The sequence below is a fragment of the Kryptolebias marmoratus genome, linkage group LG1 (genome assembly GCF_001649575.2).
Source record: "Kryptolebias marmoratus isolate JLee-2015 linkage group LG1, ASM164957v2, whole genome shotgun sequence".
Lineage (NCBI taxonomy): Eukaryota > Metazoa > Chordata > Actinopteri > Cyprinodontiformes > Rivulidae > Kryptolebias > Kryptolebias marmoratus.
The window spans coordinates 18682003-18698270 of record NC_051430.1 but is presented as its reverse complement, the minus strand read 5'-3'; the positions used below and the strand labels follow the sequence as shown (position 1 = coordinate 18698270).

Genomic DNA, 16268 nt, shown 5'->3' with positions numbered 1-16268 from the left:
CAAATGAGAAAGAAAAACATTAATTTCCCCCATTCTATGATTCAAACAGAATATTTCTTTTTCGTCTGGCCTAAAACAACAATGCCCATTTCTCTGCAAGTGTCAGCTCGTGACAACAAGAGTGGGAAGAAAAACTTCCCGCGTTCTGCCTCTTCTACCTGGCAGCACTTAGGAGAACGTGCTCCGCTGGAGCTTTGCCACTCCTTCAGCAGTGCAGCCCGTTCTCATTTTACACATTCATCTCTTTCTCCATCTAAGAGCGAGGGAATAAATTATCCTCCCATCTGAGGGAGGCCAGAGGGAAGAGAAGGGGCAAACTGTAACTCTCCACTTTGTCTCAGACTCGAGGACCCATCTGGCTGCAGATTTACCGACTCTGCTTCAATAGAGATCTGTTTACTCAAGTAGCTAGGTTTACACAGTTAAAGTGAAGGGTTCATATAAAACGCATTAACTGAGAATAATCCTTTGGGTCTTTTGTAAATAGGATGTAATGATGGGGGATGTCCAAAAAGCGTAACCAATCTGAAAGGGCTGAGAGAGGCCAATTTGTGTGCAGGTACCAGTTCAGTATCAGATCCTCTGAACTGTACAACTGTGAATTCAGGCCACAAAGCCAAGCAGAACAAAATACTATCTATAAAATGTCTACACTGATATTTTCAATAATTCTCTAATGAGCAAAATATGAAGCACATACCATTTGCTAGATGTTAGTTTTCAAATATTACCTTATATGTTTTCAGTATTGTCCCAAAAAGACAATAACTTATAGACATTCAGGTTCGGTAATCTCTGTATATCAGTTATATCACTAAAAGGTGGAATGCTCTGGTTTGGGTGATGGGTCTTTGGTTAAGCAGAGTTCAAGTATCTGGGAGTATTGTATACGAGTGATGGCAAGATGGAGTGAGAGATGGATCAATGGCTTGGAGCCTCATCTGCAGTAATAAGGATGCTGCTCTTGTCTGTCCTAAAGAAGGAGAAGCTGAGTTAAACGATAAATCTCTCGATCTACTGGTTCCTCTATGTTGCAACCCTCACCTGTGGCCATGAAATATGAATCGTGACCATAAGAACAAGATCCTGGAGCCTTGGCCTTCCAGATAAGATGAGGAACGAAAGGAAGCAGCAGAGGTGGGTCAAGCATCTGACTAGGATGCCTTCTGGGCATTAACTGTGGAGGCATGTTCCTCTGGGAGGAGACCCCGGGGCAGACCCAGAACCTGCTGGAGGGATTATATAACCTCTCTGGCCTGGGAAAGCCCTGGGATCCCCAAGAAGGTGCTGGAGAGCCTAGCTAGGGAGAGGAATGTCTAGGTTTCACTTATAAAACTGCCTGGAACGATTGCAACCTGACCACAGATGAGCAAAGCAGAGGATGGATGGATGGATGGATGGATGGATGGATGGATGGATGGATGGATGGATGGATGGATGGATGGATGGATGGATGGATGGATGGATGGATAAAAGCTTTGTTTCTCTCATATTGTTCAGGATTAAATAATACCATATAAAACCTTCTACAGGACATTGAATTTGTTGGATAACTTGTTGCCAAGGGCTCAAAACTTAATTTGGAATACTACAGATATAAGTTGTTCACAATCAGTTAGATTTTAAAAAACAGGACTTTAGGAGGCAGCTTTTTCTACTTCCACTGGCTTCTCTAAACAGCTTCTGTTTGGTTATTTTGTCAGTTGGAAACATTAGAAGGGCAGCTTATACCAAAAATGTCCATAAACAGAGCGATACAGGGAGTGTGCATGTGTTCTTTATCACATTTATCACTGCAACAACTCAATACGTTTGCTGGTTTTACTCATGTTTGAAGGACCAAAGTCATCTCTCATGTAAAAGAAAGAAATGTTTAGTTTATTGCGAGTCATATGTTTGTCTGTATGTACATGCTATGAGTCTGTGCTGGAGGGAAGCAGGTGTTTTTAGTGCCTTAAATGTGTGCAAGTGTGAGAGCTCGTTTGGTGCCAGACTCTGGCTGTGAACTCAGCACGAATGACTGCAAGGACCATAAACACGTGAGGAAGCAGGAACACACAAACCCCTCTCTCTGGACTCCGCTTAGGTCCCGACTAAGGTGGAGGAGTAAGAGTCATTTTGCACCGCCGGGCTCTGGCTGTGGCCGGGGTCCAATCAAAACATCGGTGCTGTTAAAGCTCTCCCCCCCCTGGATGAGTCCCGGGGGGGCGGTGGAGGTGGAGCGGATGGAATGTGAGCCTGGGTTTAGAGGTTCAGGGGTACGTCCTGTTGTTAATGAGATCACCCTGCTGGGCCTCTCTGGCTCTGAGCCCCCAACGCTGACTCACCAGCTACACTATCACTACCACAACCTCAAAAATCGAACCTGGACCGGCGGGGCACACATCCTGAACAAAGTGTGCATCACTCTGTGCTCCTGAAGTCATCACCAGAAGGCATGCGTCTCCAGTGAACACAAAGAAACTGGCACAACAAGCTGAAAAGGTCTGTACTGTGTAAACCTAAGCAGTAGGGGTGGAACCTCACAAAACAATAAAATTCTTTGACAATTAGTTTTATGTTACTATATTTGACAAACGACAAATGAACAGTGCACAGTGACACTTTATAATTTCAATGTGATAACTTTCTTTTACCTGCTATCTGTTATTTCTTTGCCATTTCAGTCAGCTTTCTTGGCTTTGGCTGGTTAACATCTGGTTAACATCAATATCGACCCATTTAATATTGATGCCAAGAGGAAAATCTATTTATGCCATCTTATTTTTAGAATAAAAATAATGATTTGATGCCAACCTATCAATTACTGTATCAAAAAAAAAAGCAGAGCAACATTTTACCTTACTTGTTTATTATTTTGACCCACATCTACAACACAGTCATCTCAGGTGTAAAAGTTGATTTCTATGTCTGCACTCGAAGGAAGCAGGTACTTTATTATGGTAATATCAATATTTTATTTGTGAAATATTGATTTAAAATATACACACATTTGCTTGAGCGCTATTACTCGGCTTTATTTCTTTTAAAGCCCAGAAATATTCAAATTTTAAAACAATGAATTTTTTAGTGTGGGTAGTAAACCCATAGAAGACCCCACAGCCATGACCTCAGAGAATATTTAACTCTGCACATTATCCTGGAGTACTTTGTTCAGTCTGGGAAAATGAGACCAAACCCAGAGGGTTGGGAGGGTATAAGAGGCAATAAACAATGTTGTCCCAACAAAATTGCTGTGATGTGGCGGTCTCTTTGTGCTTAAGTATACGTTGGATTGGAGAATGCTTGTAGTTCGGGTTCATAAAATCCCCACCCACTGTTCCACAACACCAAAGCTTCTCTTATGTGGTGTTGTATACTGTATGTTTATGAACTTATAACAGTGACAAACGAGCAGCTAGATCTCCAGGGTTACTGGGAGTGCACAAAAAAAAACACAGAGTGATATAGTTTTTCACGATTCTGGTTTCTGTATCACTGAGCAGCTGGGAAGATGACATAACTGGGTTTTACAAGAAAGTTACGCTACAGAATGATGCAAGACGATGAAAAGGTTTGTGTGGACACAGAGTTCAACCATTCAGTCAATTAGAGACAAAATTAACTTTATTGTATAATATAAAAATGACGCTCTCAGCTGCGCTGGATGTTTTAGTCACACAATAAAAAGTACCCTGAAATATCTTTTTTAGTGATCTTTATAATCTGTTTAAATCCAATTACATTTTTTATAGTTTTACTTTTTTAAATAACTTGCAGTGTGGTGTATAACACAACGAGATCCTGAAACACGTCGACCATAATATCTTTGTAACGATAAACAATTAGAGAAAAAAAACTGTAAAAGGAAAAAAGTAAAAGAGAGTGGTGGTTACAAACATTAAGTTCAATAGTAAAAGAAGTAAAAAGCCATTAAAAAGCTAAATACAAATAAGAAAGAAGATTAAATAAAAGATGAAATTCAGGACCAAAACGTGTATGTTTTTGTGCGTCTGTGTGGCTTGTATGTTTGATCCTGTGCTGAAGATTGTCAGAAAGATTGCAGCTTAGTCCTTTGAACTTATCAGATTAGAGAAGCAAAAAGACTCTGAGCTTACCTGAGACATCAATGCTGCCATTGTCTCAGCCGGGATGTAAAAAGAACGTCAAATATGTTTTATTACTTACTCAGAGCCTACATTGGAACAGTGGTGCTGTGTTATGTGGTACCTACATCATGCTAATCTGAACTTGTGAGCTGAGCCATGGTGATATGTTGAAAGGCGGGGTGCAGATGGGGTTAATGCAGTTTTAATGACATCAGTCGCCGAGTGGATCAGAGAGGAGAGAAAGGAGGCAGAGCGCACACCTTCGCACATGAAGAGGATTTAAAAAAGGAATAGATTATTTTTTGGGGGGTTTTCTTTATTATTTTAGAAGATAAAAGCTTTGTCTCCAGGTCACTAAGTCTTATCTTCCCGAGTCCAGGAAGAGAAGCGTCTTTCCTGTCATTCTGTAAAGAGCCTGTCACTCACTCAACCCACCGGTCCACTTAAAAAACTGGGGGACGAGGAAATGCCTTTGCTTTATTGGTGGACAGAAGAGTAATCCTGCTGCTGTGACTTGTGTGTGTGTGTGCGCACTTGTGTGTGCGTCTGCTTATTTTTCATCCTTTAAATGTTTTCTTGCACTGCTGACTCGGTCTGCTTTATTTCTTTCTGACTGCAGGAAAAGCAGTTTTCAGTGTACTCCAGGGGGGGCGAAGTCTTGGGAAATAATAAATAAATCAGTAAGCAGAAGAGGCATTTCCAGTTCAGGAGCCAGATACATAAAACTTAACTCAGAATCAAGACTAAGAGTATGAAACTTTAAAGAATACTCAGTGAAAGTACATGTGCACGTGTAGTTCTTGACGTTCGCTAGCATTTATTTTAGATTTAAAAATAGATGAGGCTCAACAATGAAGCAGTCAGGCACTGAATGAGGGAACAAATATAAATAGGATAGACTCTCTGTATGTGTTGATTCTAGTCTTATGCCATATTAGTATCAATAATTACTGATGTTGACTCCAATTCAAATAACTAACCCCTACGCCCCTGCTGAAGCTTTGATCTTTTTTTAAACAAACTTGGTGCAAATACCAGAACTTTTTCATAAAGAAGAGCTAGTATTACTAGAAATGATCTTTTCAAGCAGTGTTCTGTGAAAAGGTTATAAACAATTAATATCTTACCTGTTAGACAGCTCTTTGAAAAATCTTAAAAAAAAACTCTATCAAATTGGAAAAATTGAGTTTAACTTCATTGATGCATTCAGTTCAAGGACCGCCAAGCCCAAAGAAGAATGTAAATAACCAAACACAATTAGATACATAGAATACTATCCTTATTTATGAGCCTAAAATAGCAACATCAGCAGCTAGCTGCAGCCCTTCCAGTGCAGCTTAGGACACTTTCTGCAGGACTTATACAATAATCTTGTAGAAATGATCATGTAATGTAAACCTGATGCCAATGTAAAGGTTTATAAAATAGTGTTTACATGAACCACAATAAAAAATAAACTATGTTAAACTTGTTTTAAGATGGCAGCAATCCACTTTGGTCTTGGTCTGGTTAAAATTAATCTCTGTGACTCTCCAACCTCTCATTTTCCACACTGAAGTCATTCAAAGAGCTATCTACAACAGGTAAGATATTAAATGTTTATAGCCTTTCCACAAATCCCCAGTTCAAGGGATTTGTTCTACTCCTTTCATAACAATTATGATTATTTCCAAGAGGAAACCAGTGTGCTTTAAAAGGGTTGGATGCTCCCAAGTCTATTCTCATTTTAAACCCTCAGCCCAGTTCACTTTAACTTCAGCTGTTTCTCATTTAGGCTCACTACTTCAGTATTGGTCATTTACATAAATATGAATATGAACTGCTGTGGCTGTATGCTGCTTTCAATCTGCCACGTACAAATTTATGCACTGTCATAACTTCATCTTTGAATGTGAATATGAGTGCAGCAAAATCTTAAATCAAATGAGTTGTTTTCTGAATTTTTCAGAACAAGAAAGAAGGTTATAAACTGTATAACACCTGCTGATGCATGGGAGCCTGGGAGTGGAAAAGGCAAAAAGGAGGACGGCTGATTGAAAATGTATCTAAGTTTTGTCTGAGTTATTATTTTGGCATTGCAGCTCTGTGTGTGTGGTCAGCACAGCTCCCCACACCCTGACCTCAGGGTGGAGTCCCTCCACTCACAGCTACTAAAGCAACTAATCACAGTGAACAGCTGCATCCCTCACTGTACAAATCCTCAACGCCTCGCTCCCCCGCCCACATGTTAACTCTGGCAAACACATACTGTACCCCGGCATCCACGCACTGCCACTCTTCCTTTGCTAATGGCAAGCTGCAGCCGACTGATGTTTAAAGCACAGGGTTTAGTGTGTAGGCCTGAGATAAGCTGCGCTGAGCTGTGAAAACACAGATTACATTTCTCTGGCTTATTACAGATACTACACTTTTGCTTCCCAGCCACAACGTAATTCTGACCCAAAAACCGCAGCCTCCGCTTGGCGGCAAGATACGGTTGGATGGGGACCCCCACCCCACCCCACCCCTGGAAGAGCTTTGACAGGCGTGCTAATTCCAGTCTGCATTCCCCCATATGTTTTCTGCACGGCAGCCTCCTCCCGCGATAAGCTGCAGCCGTGTTTCTTTTAAGTGCCTTCCTCAATTATTAAATCTGGGCCAACAAATCAACTGCTGTTTCTCTAGTGTCATGGTTGCCCCTTTAAAAATGCTGTCAAAATGACCAGATAGAAGGAAAACATCCAAAATACCTGTCAAATTACAGATATGACTGCTGAGTGAGCAATCATCCTTCAGTAAGTCAGAGCAACCTCTTGAGATCCAACTTTAATACAATAATGTTGCTTTTAAGGAATAAATTTGATATTCTCATCACTAAAATTGCCTCTAAATGAGGTATAATTTTGATATTTGTGTTTAATGTAGCATAAGTTGAGATATCCCAAATGAAAATGAGCATTTACTTTCTTGGATTGCCAAAGCCTAACAGGCATACATTAAATCCCTCTTTCTGGCAGGCTAATAAAGTACTCCATCTGCAAATACTTAGCCCATTTTTTCCCCTCTGGTTCAATCAAAGATAAAGACCATTGTGTTCCAGATCCAGACGTAAGACAATATCTTCCGAACCTCATAGAAAACAATTAAGACCCAGTAATTACACCACTGACCTGGAATTTCAGCCAAGTCCTGAGGTTTGGTTAGAGGAGGGAAGAGAGCAAATGTGAAAGGTGGAGTATTGTCTTAGTCTGCTCACACTCTGATGGAGTAACACTGTTTATCTGTAAGCACATGACAAAATGTTTTGATTTTGGACTCCTAGCTCTGCATGCGATTGGCTAAAAATCTCATGTCTTGCCATAAAGATCTCTCATCTGACTCTGCAAACAGTTTTCTTTTGGTTTAGAAGACAAATAATCTAAACCTTAAACAGAGATATGTTATCTTTACCACAGACTGGACCTGTTGAGTTACATACTGTATGTTGACTGGCAGGCTGAGGAGTGAGAACCAGGCATCCCAAGAGAAAACAACGCTTACATCTATCTTTAAAATATCATATCAGTGACAGTGATCCCAGCTAATAACACGGTGCTTCTCTTGAACCTTGAAGCAGGCCTGAAGTCCTGCTGCTTTGGGTGTGTTGCAAACTGCAGTCACAGCCAGGGGCTTTTTAGGGTGGCCGAGTGAAAGAGTGGTGGAGGTAGGTAAATCATACATATGGGAGCAGGGGTATACTGCAACTCCACAAGAGGTCTTTAAAGACATAAGCATGCTCAGAGCGATTTGAGATTCATGAGCCAAAAGCAATGCTTTTAAAGTTGGTCCTAGACAAAGGATTTGTAAAATGGCAATAAGACAATATTAAACAGGTTGGATCCATGAGACTGTTTAAATCGAATGAACTAAAAGATCCACACAGACCTGAATCTTAAACTTGCACCAACTGAACTAAGAATGCAACTTTAGCTCCATTTGTCAACACTATGGTAACAGATTTAGGCACTATTTGGTTTTCAGCTTTAACCAAGGCAACAAGTTTGTATTTTTTCTTAAAACGCAGAATGAGGCAGACAGTGGTGGCGTATCAAGTTCTGTGGTGGCGTATCAAGTTCTGTGGTGGCTCACTTGGCAGGAGCAGAACAAAGTGCTGGTGGCCCTGGATAGCATCCACGGTGCCGAAGAGTAAAAGCCCCGAGAATGGGACCTGTCACTCCCACTCAGCTGCGCCTGTGATCTGAGCCACCCGGAACGACGCTCAGATAAGTGGCTAATCCCAGCATCCCCTGCTGGCTCCACAGCCCCCCACTGCCATGACAACCAGAGGGGAATCTCCTCCGGCAACAACTTAATTGGATAATTTCCTCCCTGTTTCACTCGGTGTAATTCTCCTTTTGTTAAGTAAAGTCTGCACCGACTGACTGTGAATGTGTTTCTCAACTTTGAGAGGTTTCAAATCTAGCATGTTTTGGAGTGCGTGAGTTCAAGCGAGCAGAAAAAATGTGGCAATATTTCTCCAGTAAAAAGCCACTCTGCAGCAGACCACAGACCAGTGGGGGGGTTCACCTTTGAGTGAGAGCGCAGAAGAAATATACAGCCTCTGTTTTTAGTGCCACAAAAAAATAACCACTTTAACCACTGTAAACATTTATTGTCCTTTGTGTTACATAGCCTGACAATTTATGTTACGCCCATTCAAGTCCCGGGTCACAACATAAACAGGTGCCCCGCCCTCCTGCAAAGACGGCAGAGGCCTGCAGACTAGTGCCAGGGAAAGTCATTATACACTGTGTGTGTGTGTGTATATTTGTGTGTGTGGTAGGCAGCTACCACAGTAGAGAAATGAAAACAGCAGAGCTAGCATGGCACTTTAAGAAGATGAAGGATTGGTTTCAGCAGGATCATAAAACTGAAAACCACAGAAAGAGAATAAACCTTTACGTGGTACATTTACTTTTGGAATGAAGACATTTCAGCTGATTAATGAAGTGGAGGTATCTGACTCACCCTGTAGAGGTTAAAGGATCTTATTTCATAACTTCATTTGGGAGACAGAAGCTGCCTTATATAAGCTTAATGGAAATCACTCCTGTTCTAAAGTCTAACTCGTGCAAGGCACATTGGAAAGCACATAATGTGTGCAGACTATGAGACAGCAAAGAAAAATAGGCATCTCAATATAAGAATAACAACAGGAAGACAGTGATGTTGGTCCTTCCTGAACGTTTTGTTGTTTATTTCTGTCAAATGCTGTTTAATCAGTGCGTGTTTGTGCCTGAAAACTCTCCTTCTGTCCAGACTTACCTTCCTCACAAGCAGTGCCACTGAATCCGGAACAGCATTTCCACTCTATGGAGGTCACGGTGCGGTGCACCACTTTGTACGAAGGTCTGACCACTGTCTTGTAGCTGAAAACCAAAATCAAAACTGTCATGCACACAAACAAAATCAAAACTGCCTGTGTAATGACTTGTAATGATTCATATGTAGTGACTTTCTCAACTTTCTCGGTGCATTTTTACCACCAGTTAAATTTAGATTTAGACTCTCTAACCTGAGAAACTTGGAAAAACCTTTATCAAATTTTTTTATGTCAGAAAATAAGATATGTAGCAGGTGCGCAGCTTCTCAGTCTAACCTGGTTTTAGGCAAATAAATAGGGAGATCAAGCTACTTTACGGAAATTATTTAATTCTGAAATAAAGAAATAAATGAAGCATTTTTACAAAGGCTATCACACACAAACCTATGGCAAAGTTGACTGAGTCTTTACAACCAATTTTTCTGTTCATGAATAAAGTGTGGATGGTGAATTTTTAAGTAACTTGACTTAATAAAATGTTGAGTTAAAAGACAAAACAAAAGACCACTTTCAATAACAGCCGAGCATGGTTACATAGTGTACTTTTTTCTTAGTAAGACCTAGCAGGTGTCGATCTCCTTTCCTCGGGGACCACTCAAATACATGTTGAAAACAGTAAGAGATAAACCGATGGGAGGCCCCAATGTGACTACAACCCTCTAACATTAACAGTGCATGGTTTTTATCCTGCAGATCACCTGAGAGTCCCCAAGGTTGAATCTACCCAACAGTCTAAAAGTATCTTTTTATAAACTCTCAGCCCTGTCTGAATCACAGAAGAAAAAAATACATAAGTTCATAAGTTCATATCAGTGACATGGAGAAGTATTAGTGTCAGTTCGACTGCTCACCTGCCTCCTGAGCATCCCTGCGGCCAGCGGCACGCCTGGTAGACCCGCTGAAGGACGGTCCCGTTCTGCACCTGACAGGTCACCGTCTTAGTTACCGTATGAGGACACCAGTTCCTGAACAGATGGACAGGTGAACAACAGTCAGAGATGCAGAGGACTGAACAAAACGACAGCAGAACCGGCCACATATGTTGCTCTGAGATGAATAAAATCATATTCTCTGATGAAACACGCGCAGTCACATATTCACACAAAGCTAATTAGCCAGGCAGCCACATTCAGACGCTTTGGTCTTCCCTCCCCCACCCCTTTGTTTTGAGACTTCCTTATGGTGTTTACATGCTTTTAATCAGCCACTAAATTTTCAGTGGTTCTATTTACATCGAGTACGCAGCTGATTACATTTGGTTCTCGGAGGAGGTGGAAGTTTGTAAGCAGGCAGTAAAAAAAAACAAACTAAGAAGTCTCAAAGATTAAGATTTTTTAACACGGGTTAATCCTGGGTCACGAGTTCACTCCCGTCACAGCGAGGCATCGTAAGACTTTATCAGGACTCACTGAGGCCGTTAAAAACCTTTACTGTGAAAGGAAAAAACAATGTAAAGTTCTGATGGTCAGGAAACAGACCAGATAACAGAGAAGTCTTTAGAAACGATTGTGCTTTTATTTAATAAAATCTCAACGAAACTCTAAAAGTTATTAAGTTATGTAAAGGGTGATTTATTTATGAGGGCAGTGAGAACTAATTGGTTTAGTTTAATCCCTACTAAGATCCCTTTTAACAAGAGCAGATGTTTCATTGTGAAAGCACAAGGTAGATGTTTTGGATGAAAGTTTTCCTTTAAAGTTAACTTTCATCTCATTCTGCTGCTTAACAGAAAAATCTGGCTTTGATTTGCAAAGAACAGTGTGGCGGCTGAGCTAACATGCTCCTGTTATCCTATCGACAATAAAATGTACAAATACCATCATTACCTTCATAAGAGGAGAAAAGGAAACAATTACTCTGTTCTCTTTTCACACAGTCGATGAATTTATAGACGGGAGCTCTGGAAACCTCAGAGCAGACGATGTTGCCTAAAGCACCAAATCCGCTCTGTGTTCTGCTGCCAGTGAGCTTGCAAAAGTAGTGGTCTGTTCCCACCAAAGTCTGTTTGTCAATATGTGAGACCATATGTTTGACTGTATTAGAGACAGTTTACACTAAGAAAACCGCCACGGGCAGAGGATGTGAGGCAGCCCTGAACCAGCTCCCTTTAACAATCCCCACATGTGGCGGTGGCCGCACACACAGACCTGAACCAGCGACCAGATAAATGTTTCTGTGAGGTTTGCTCTTTGACATGACATGTATGTTATTCTATCAGTTATAAGAGTTTGTTTTTTTACAAATCAAGCAACACTCCCTTAACCAGCAGTTCATGTTTAGGGTATTTACTGCTTGTTAAATAAAAAGTAATTTTGAAAAAATAAGCTAAAAATGAACTAACACTGAACTGTGACCTAACTTAATTTAATTGGACTTCTCAAATAGGACATGCAAATTAATTTATTTGCTACATGTAATTTAAGGATGTTAATGATTTGTTATGCTGAACATGGATACTGTAGTTCTATGCAAAACTCTTGAGTCATCCCATGTTTTTCTATATTTTGCTTCCAAGGAGCCAGATATTCTTGTAGTGTTTTTTAAAAGGAAAACTTTGTCTGTTTTTTTCCTTATTAGTCCAGCCCTTGACAATTATCAGAGGAATTGTTTTTTTGTTAGGATGGACCAGTGTTGTGTCCAAACCTAACAGCAGAAAACAGTTTTCTACCTTTGATTCCCAAAAAGCCATTAGCTCAAACATTTTGCATACAGTAAATGATCAGCTGAAGAATGATGCATCTCTCAAGTCCTGTGTCAGTTCTTTGATGGATTTTTTTATTCTTATTTATTAAAAACATACCATATCACAAAGCCTGGAGAAACAATGCTTAAGATCATTTTAGAAGATTGCAAATAAAAGTCTGGCTGCTTGGAAGAAACATATAAAGAAGCAAGACTTTTCCACAGGACTATATATGATTACCATATGACTGCTTGACTTACTTCAGGGTAACTGCTCTAATTACTGATGGAAATTTTCAGATTTTTTTAAGGAGCGGTTGTCAGGTGGAGTTGGGAGACGGAGGGCCGGGTTAAAAATCCTTCCTACCACTTGTGCTCCAGACCCGACAGATAAACATCTTGTTTCCCAAGCTGAGAGGAGGTTTCACCTGGGAATGGACAGGATTGTCACCAGGGGGTACATGGAGGAAGTGGGGGTTGATTTTATGATCCCTCCCACTCACTCTCTTTCTCTCTCTTTACAATAAGCAAAGAGGAAATGCCAACCATGCTTAGTTAACTCAACGCTGTCCTCTTACTCAAGGCACCCATGTGCTATGAAGTGTGAAACCCACCAGCACCATGCTGTTTCTCTGGCAAAACACCAAGCGGGCCCTCAGTGAGTATCAGGTCTCAAAGCACACATGGCACACTCTGAATGCTGGGCCCAAGCTAAATAAATCATCAGCCATCTCTGTCACATGTAGCCACAGCCAACAGTTAAAAAAGAAATCCCCCCAAAAATCACAGCTTTATCCCATCTGTTCCTCCGCGCGACTGACGCCAAGCGAGGAAGACATCAGAGATACAAAAGAGAACTGAAGCCTTAAATGTAATGTAGGCACCTGCAAACAGGATGCTAGTCAACATAAGTTTACACAACGTGCTCTGGTTACAGAGTGTGCTCTCATTTCACCTTTCACAGTCTGCATCTCTACTCCTCACTTGGAAGTTGAAGCACTTTTGGCATCAGACAGCATGAGAAGGAGGAACAATTTGGGAGGAACAACCGTGTGAACCGACATGTGGGTTGGTGAGGGCGAAACGCAGATGAGACACATCTCAAAAACCATCTGAGTAAATCCATTTCATCCAAATATTAATTCATGTACAGTGGGAGGAGAGGGGGCAAAACAGTCGAAGATATGTTTGAAACATTGTAAAGATAAAAAATCTAAAGGAATTTTTCTGGATTTCTGATTCCGGGAAATACTCTGGGAAAACAAAGAACAAAAGACTGATGTGGCAAACAACCAAACAGAGGAGAGGAGAGGTCATTTTATCATAAAGGTCATAAAAGTCCAATGGGAAAAAAAGAAATAAAAGAAAAGACAATTATGAAGCAGTGTTGATCTCCTGGGACAGAGGGGAGGCGTAAGATAAATGTGGCACAACAACAAATGACAAAGAGACAAATAGACTCATGGTGAAATTAATGAAGAGAAAAGGAATCTACATTCCTAGAATGATAATCTAAAACAAGAAGGTAAAACTGAGAAGAGTGAGTACTAGGAGGAAAAAGTAAACAGAAATTTGTTATATTTAGATATCAAATATTAAGCTAATACAGAATAGTGAGGCTGGTGGGATTTTAAGTTACACGTTCAAAGCTCTTGAGCGGTTTCAAAAGCCACAAGATCATCAAAGCACCACAAAGATGACTTGAAAGTCAAAGCTAAGTGACTCTTCACAGCAGACTGAAAACACAAAAAAACACTCATTTGTCTTTGTCTGTTTTTGGGTTTTCGGGCCTGGACACCTGTGAACTTTCTGCCTGAGCGTTACGGCTATGTGGATCTTTACGTGTTTAAGAGAGAAAAAGGAAATTCTACCCAACAGAAGAATTCACTTAAGCTGAGCAGCAGATCATCTACTGATGATCATTAAAACAACTGGCTGCATACGATGTAGGTCCTAATGCTCTGATATCAATGTTGACAGATGTTTCACAGCAATGATTTTGAAGGCCTTTTTTGTTCTATCAAGACTCAACCCATTAAAAAGGAAACCAAAAGGGGGGATGAGGAGGGGGTATTTGTAGTTACTTAGAAAGACAAATCCAAGGACGTTCGGGTTCAGCCTACAGGAATCTCAGAATCTCAAATTCACTCCCGGTGCTTTAGATGGGTCAGGAGTAAGGGCTCAGAGTGCCTCCCAGACCATGACAAGTCCTCAGAGGGAGGACAGAGACCAGGAGGAAAGATTCATCCGCCTCACTAAGCTAGCAATGCACTGGCCTTATACAGTAATTAAGAAAGATAAGGGTGAATGAACACTTTATCAGCTCCTCTACAAAGTGGCTGAGCCAATCAAAAAAATTACTCAAAAGCTGTTAATCCGCTTTGATTCTTGGAACTGCTGTGTAAAGACAAGGCTGCCGTTTAAGGACTTAATGAAGGACTTTTTGTGGCAGGTTTCTTTCTCAGTCTGCCAAAAGGAAACTCTATCTGTCTGAACTCTACTGACAAGTTGTTTGTGACAATAAATGTCAAGTTGTAAGAACTGTTTGGCACTGCCGACACACCAATAAACTGGTGCTGATGACGATCAGGCCGGACAGCAGGTGGACTGAGACATGTCACATCAAACCCACTGACCTCTCTCAGGACAACTTTCTCTCTGCCTTCTCTGTACACGAACACTGACATTTTCCCAAAACAAGTCCAGATGCTAAGAAGCCCCCAGCTGCTTGTGTTTAGTAAACAATGTTCGCAAACATCTGGACGTGAGTAACAGGGAAAAGAGGTGAGCTAATGGAGCGACACGGGCTGGAGGGGGCATTTAAAGCCACCTGGACACGCCGTCATCCCATTTCTGCCTCTGGTCATCTTCAAGCCACCCACACACGACCTGATGGCATAAAGCTTACTAGGCTTTAAAGCAGACCTGGTTAGACTTGTGTTTAGTCTGGCGACTCCTGTCCAGAAACACTCAGAACTGTTATTAGCATCAGTCACTTTATGAGACCATCCAGTCCCCCTTTTCAGTCATTAACCCCTCCATTAGGATCAAACACCCCTCATTTTGAAGACTCTGTTCTCATAGAAGCCCATTTTCTGTGGACAGACCAGGCCATTTCAAAGGTAGTACTTTTTAGAGGCTGGCAGCTGAGAAGGAGCAGATGATGGGAGCTGCTGCTGCAGGGAGAGCACAGAAAACATCTCAGGGGCAGAGGGGGGTGCTTTCAGGAGGCTCAGAGAGATAACTGGGAACAACACTGAGGATGGGAGAGCAATGCACGCTGACAACACAGGAAAAAGGAAACCAAGTTTCAGAAAAGACAATAGAAGCTGGTAGATGGATGGAGATGGGAGTTGCTCTGCGGAGTCATGCACTGAATAAAACACACACAAAGGTTTAAAAATAGACTGGACCAGTTATTTTGTGCATACAACAGGACACAAAATGCAGGAAAGTGGCATCAAGTTAATGTCTTCCTTACCTTTTGTGATAGATTGAGGTGTGAGCCACTGCCGTCTGCGTCCCGCCTGAATACGCCTTGTAAAGTCCCGTCCTCCAGGTCCCGTTAACAAACGCGGCCAGCCAGAGAATCAGGACCGTGCAGAGCCATCTTTGCCTGCAAAGTGCGGACACGCTCCCTCGGTGGTGCGATCCCATTTCCGTGGCATGAAAAACTAGGGCCAGAGGAGTTGTAAATGAGCCCGGATAGTTAGAACTGGGTCCGGTTAGAAATTAGGTCCCGGGGCTGGGTGAGATGTGTCAAACTGCACCGGCTCGGCTGGAGAAGACGCGCATCCTAGTCGCTCTCACACCTACAATAAAACTATTTTCCGAGCCTGGCACATTTCTCAAACAGCGTGCTTTGGGATCCAGAGTGAGCTACAGAAATGAGCTCGGGCTACAGCTGTGCTGCTTTCACCTTTTGTGAATGAACCCTGAACCCTCCGTGCGCGCTACCCACCTCCGTCTGTCTGCGCTCACAACCAGCAGCGGGCATGAAGCAGTTTTATAGTCTCCCCGGGTCTTTAAAAAGCACAGCCTGCTGGGTCTTTTTTTTTTCTTTCCACCCAGAACCGTTACAACCACTCTCACTGAGGACAATGCGCTCAAGGCAGAGGCACTTTTACGCATAGCCAATGAATTACAGGGGGGCTGCC

The 16268-nt window shown here is 41.7% G+C and overlaps 1 protein-coding gene across 2 annotated transcripts in view; it reads right to left on the bottom strand.

The window, feature by feature from the left end:
- Positions 1–16187, bottom strand: part of emid1 (EMI domain containing 1) — a 49429-nt gene extending 33242 nt beyond the window's left edge. Inside the window, exons 1-3 of one of the 2 annotated variants that reach the window (XM_017413973.3) lie at positions 15593–16187; positions 10281–10394; positions 9372–9475 (exon numbers count right to left, since the gene is read on the bottom strand). In XM_017413973.3, the coding sequence (XP_017269462.1) occupies positions 9372–9475; positions 10281–10394; positions 15593–15768 (394 nt within the window). In that variant the 5' untranslated portion in view covers positions 15769–16187. The remainder of the gene's footprint in view (positions 1–9371; positions 9476–10280; positions 10395–15592) is intronic. The other variant, XM_017413974.3, reaches the window with a different exon arrangement.
- Between the last annotated feature and the right edge of the window lie 81 nt (positions 16188–16268).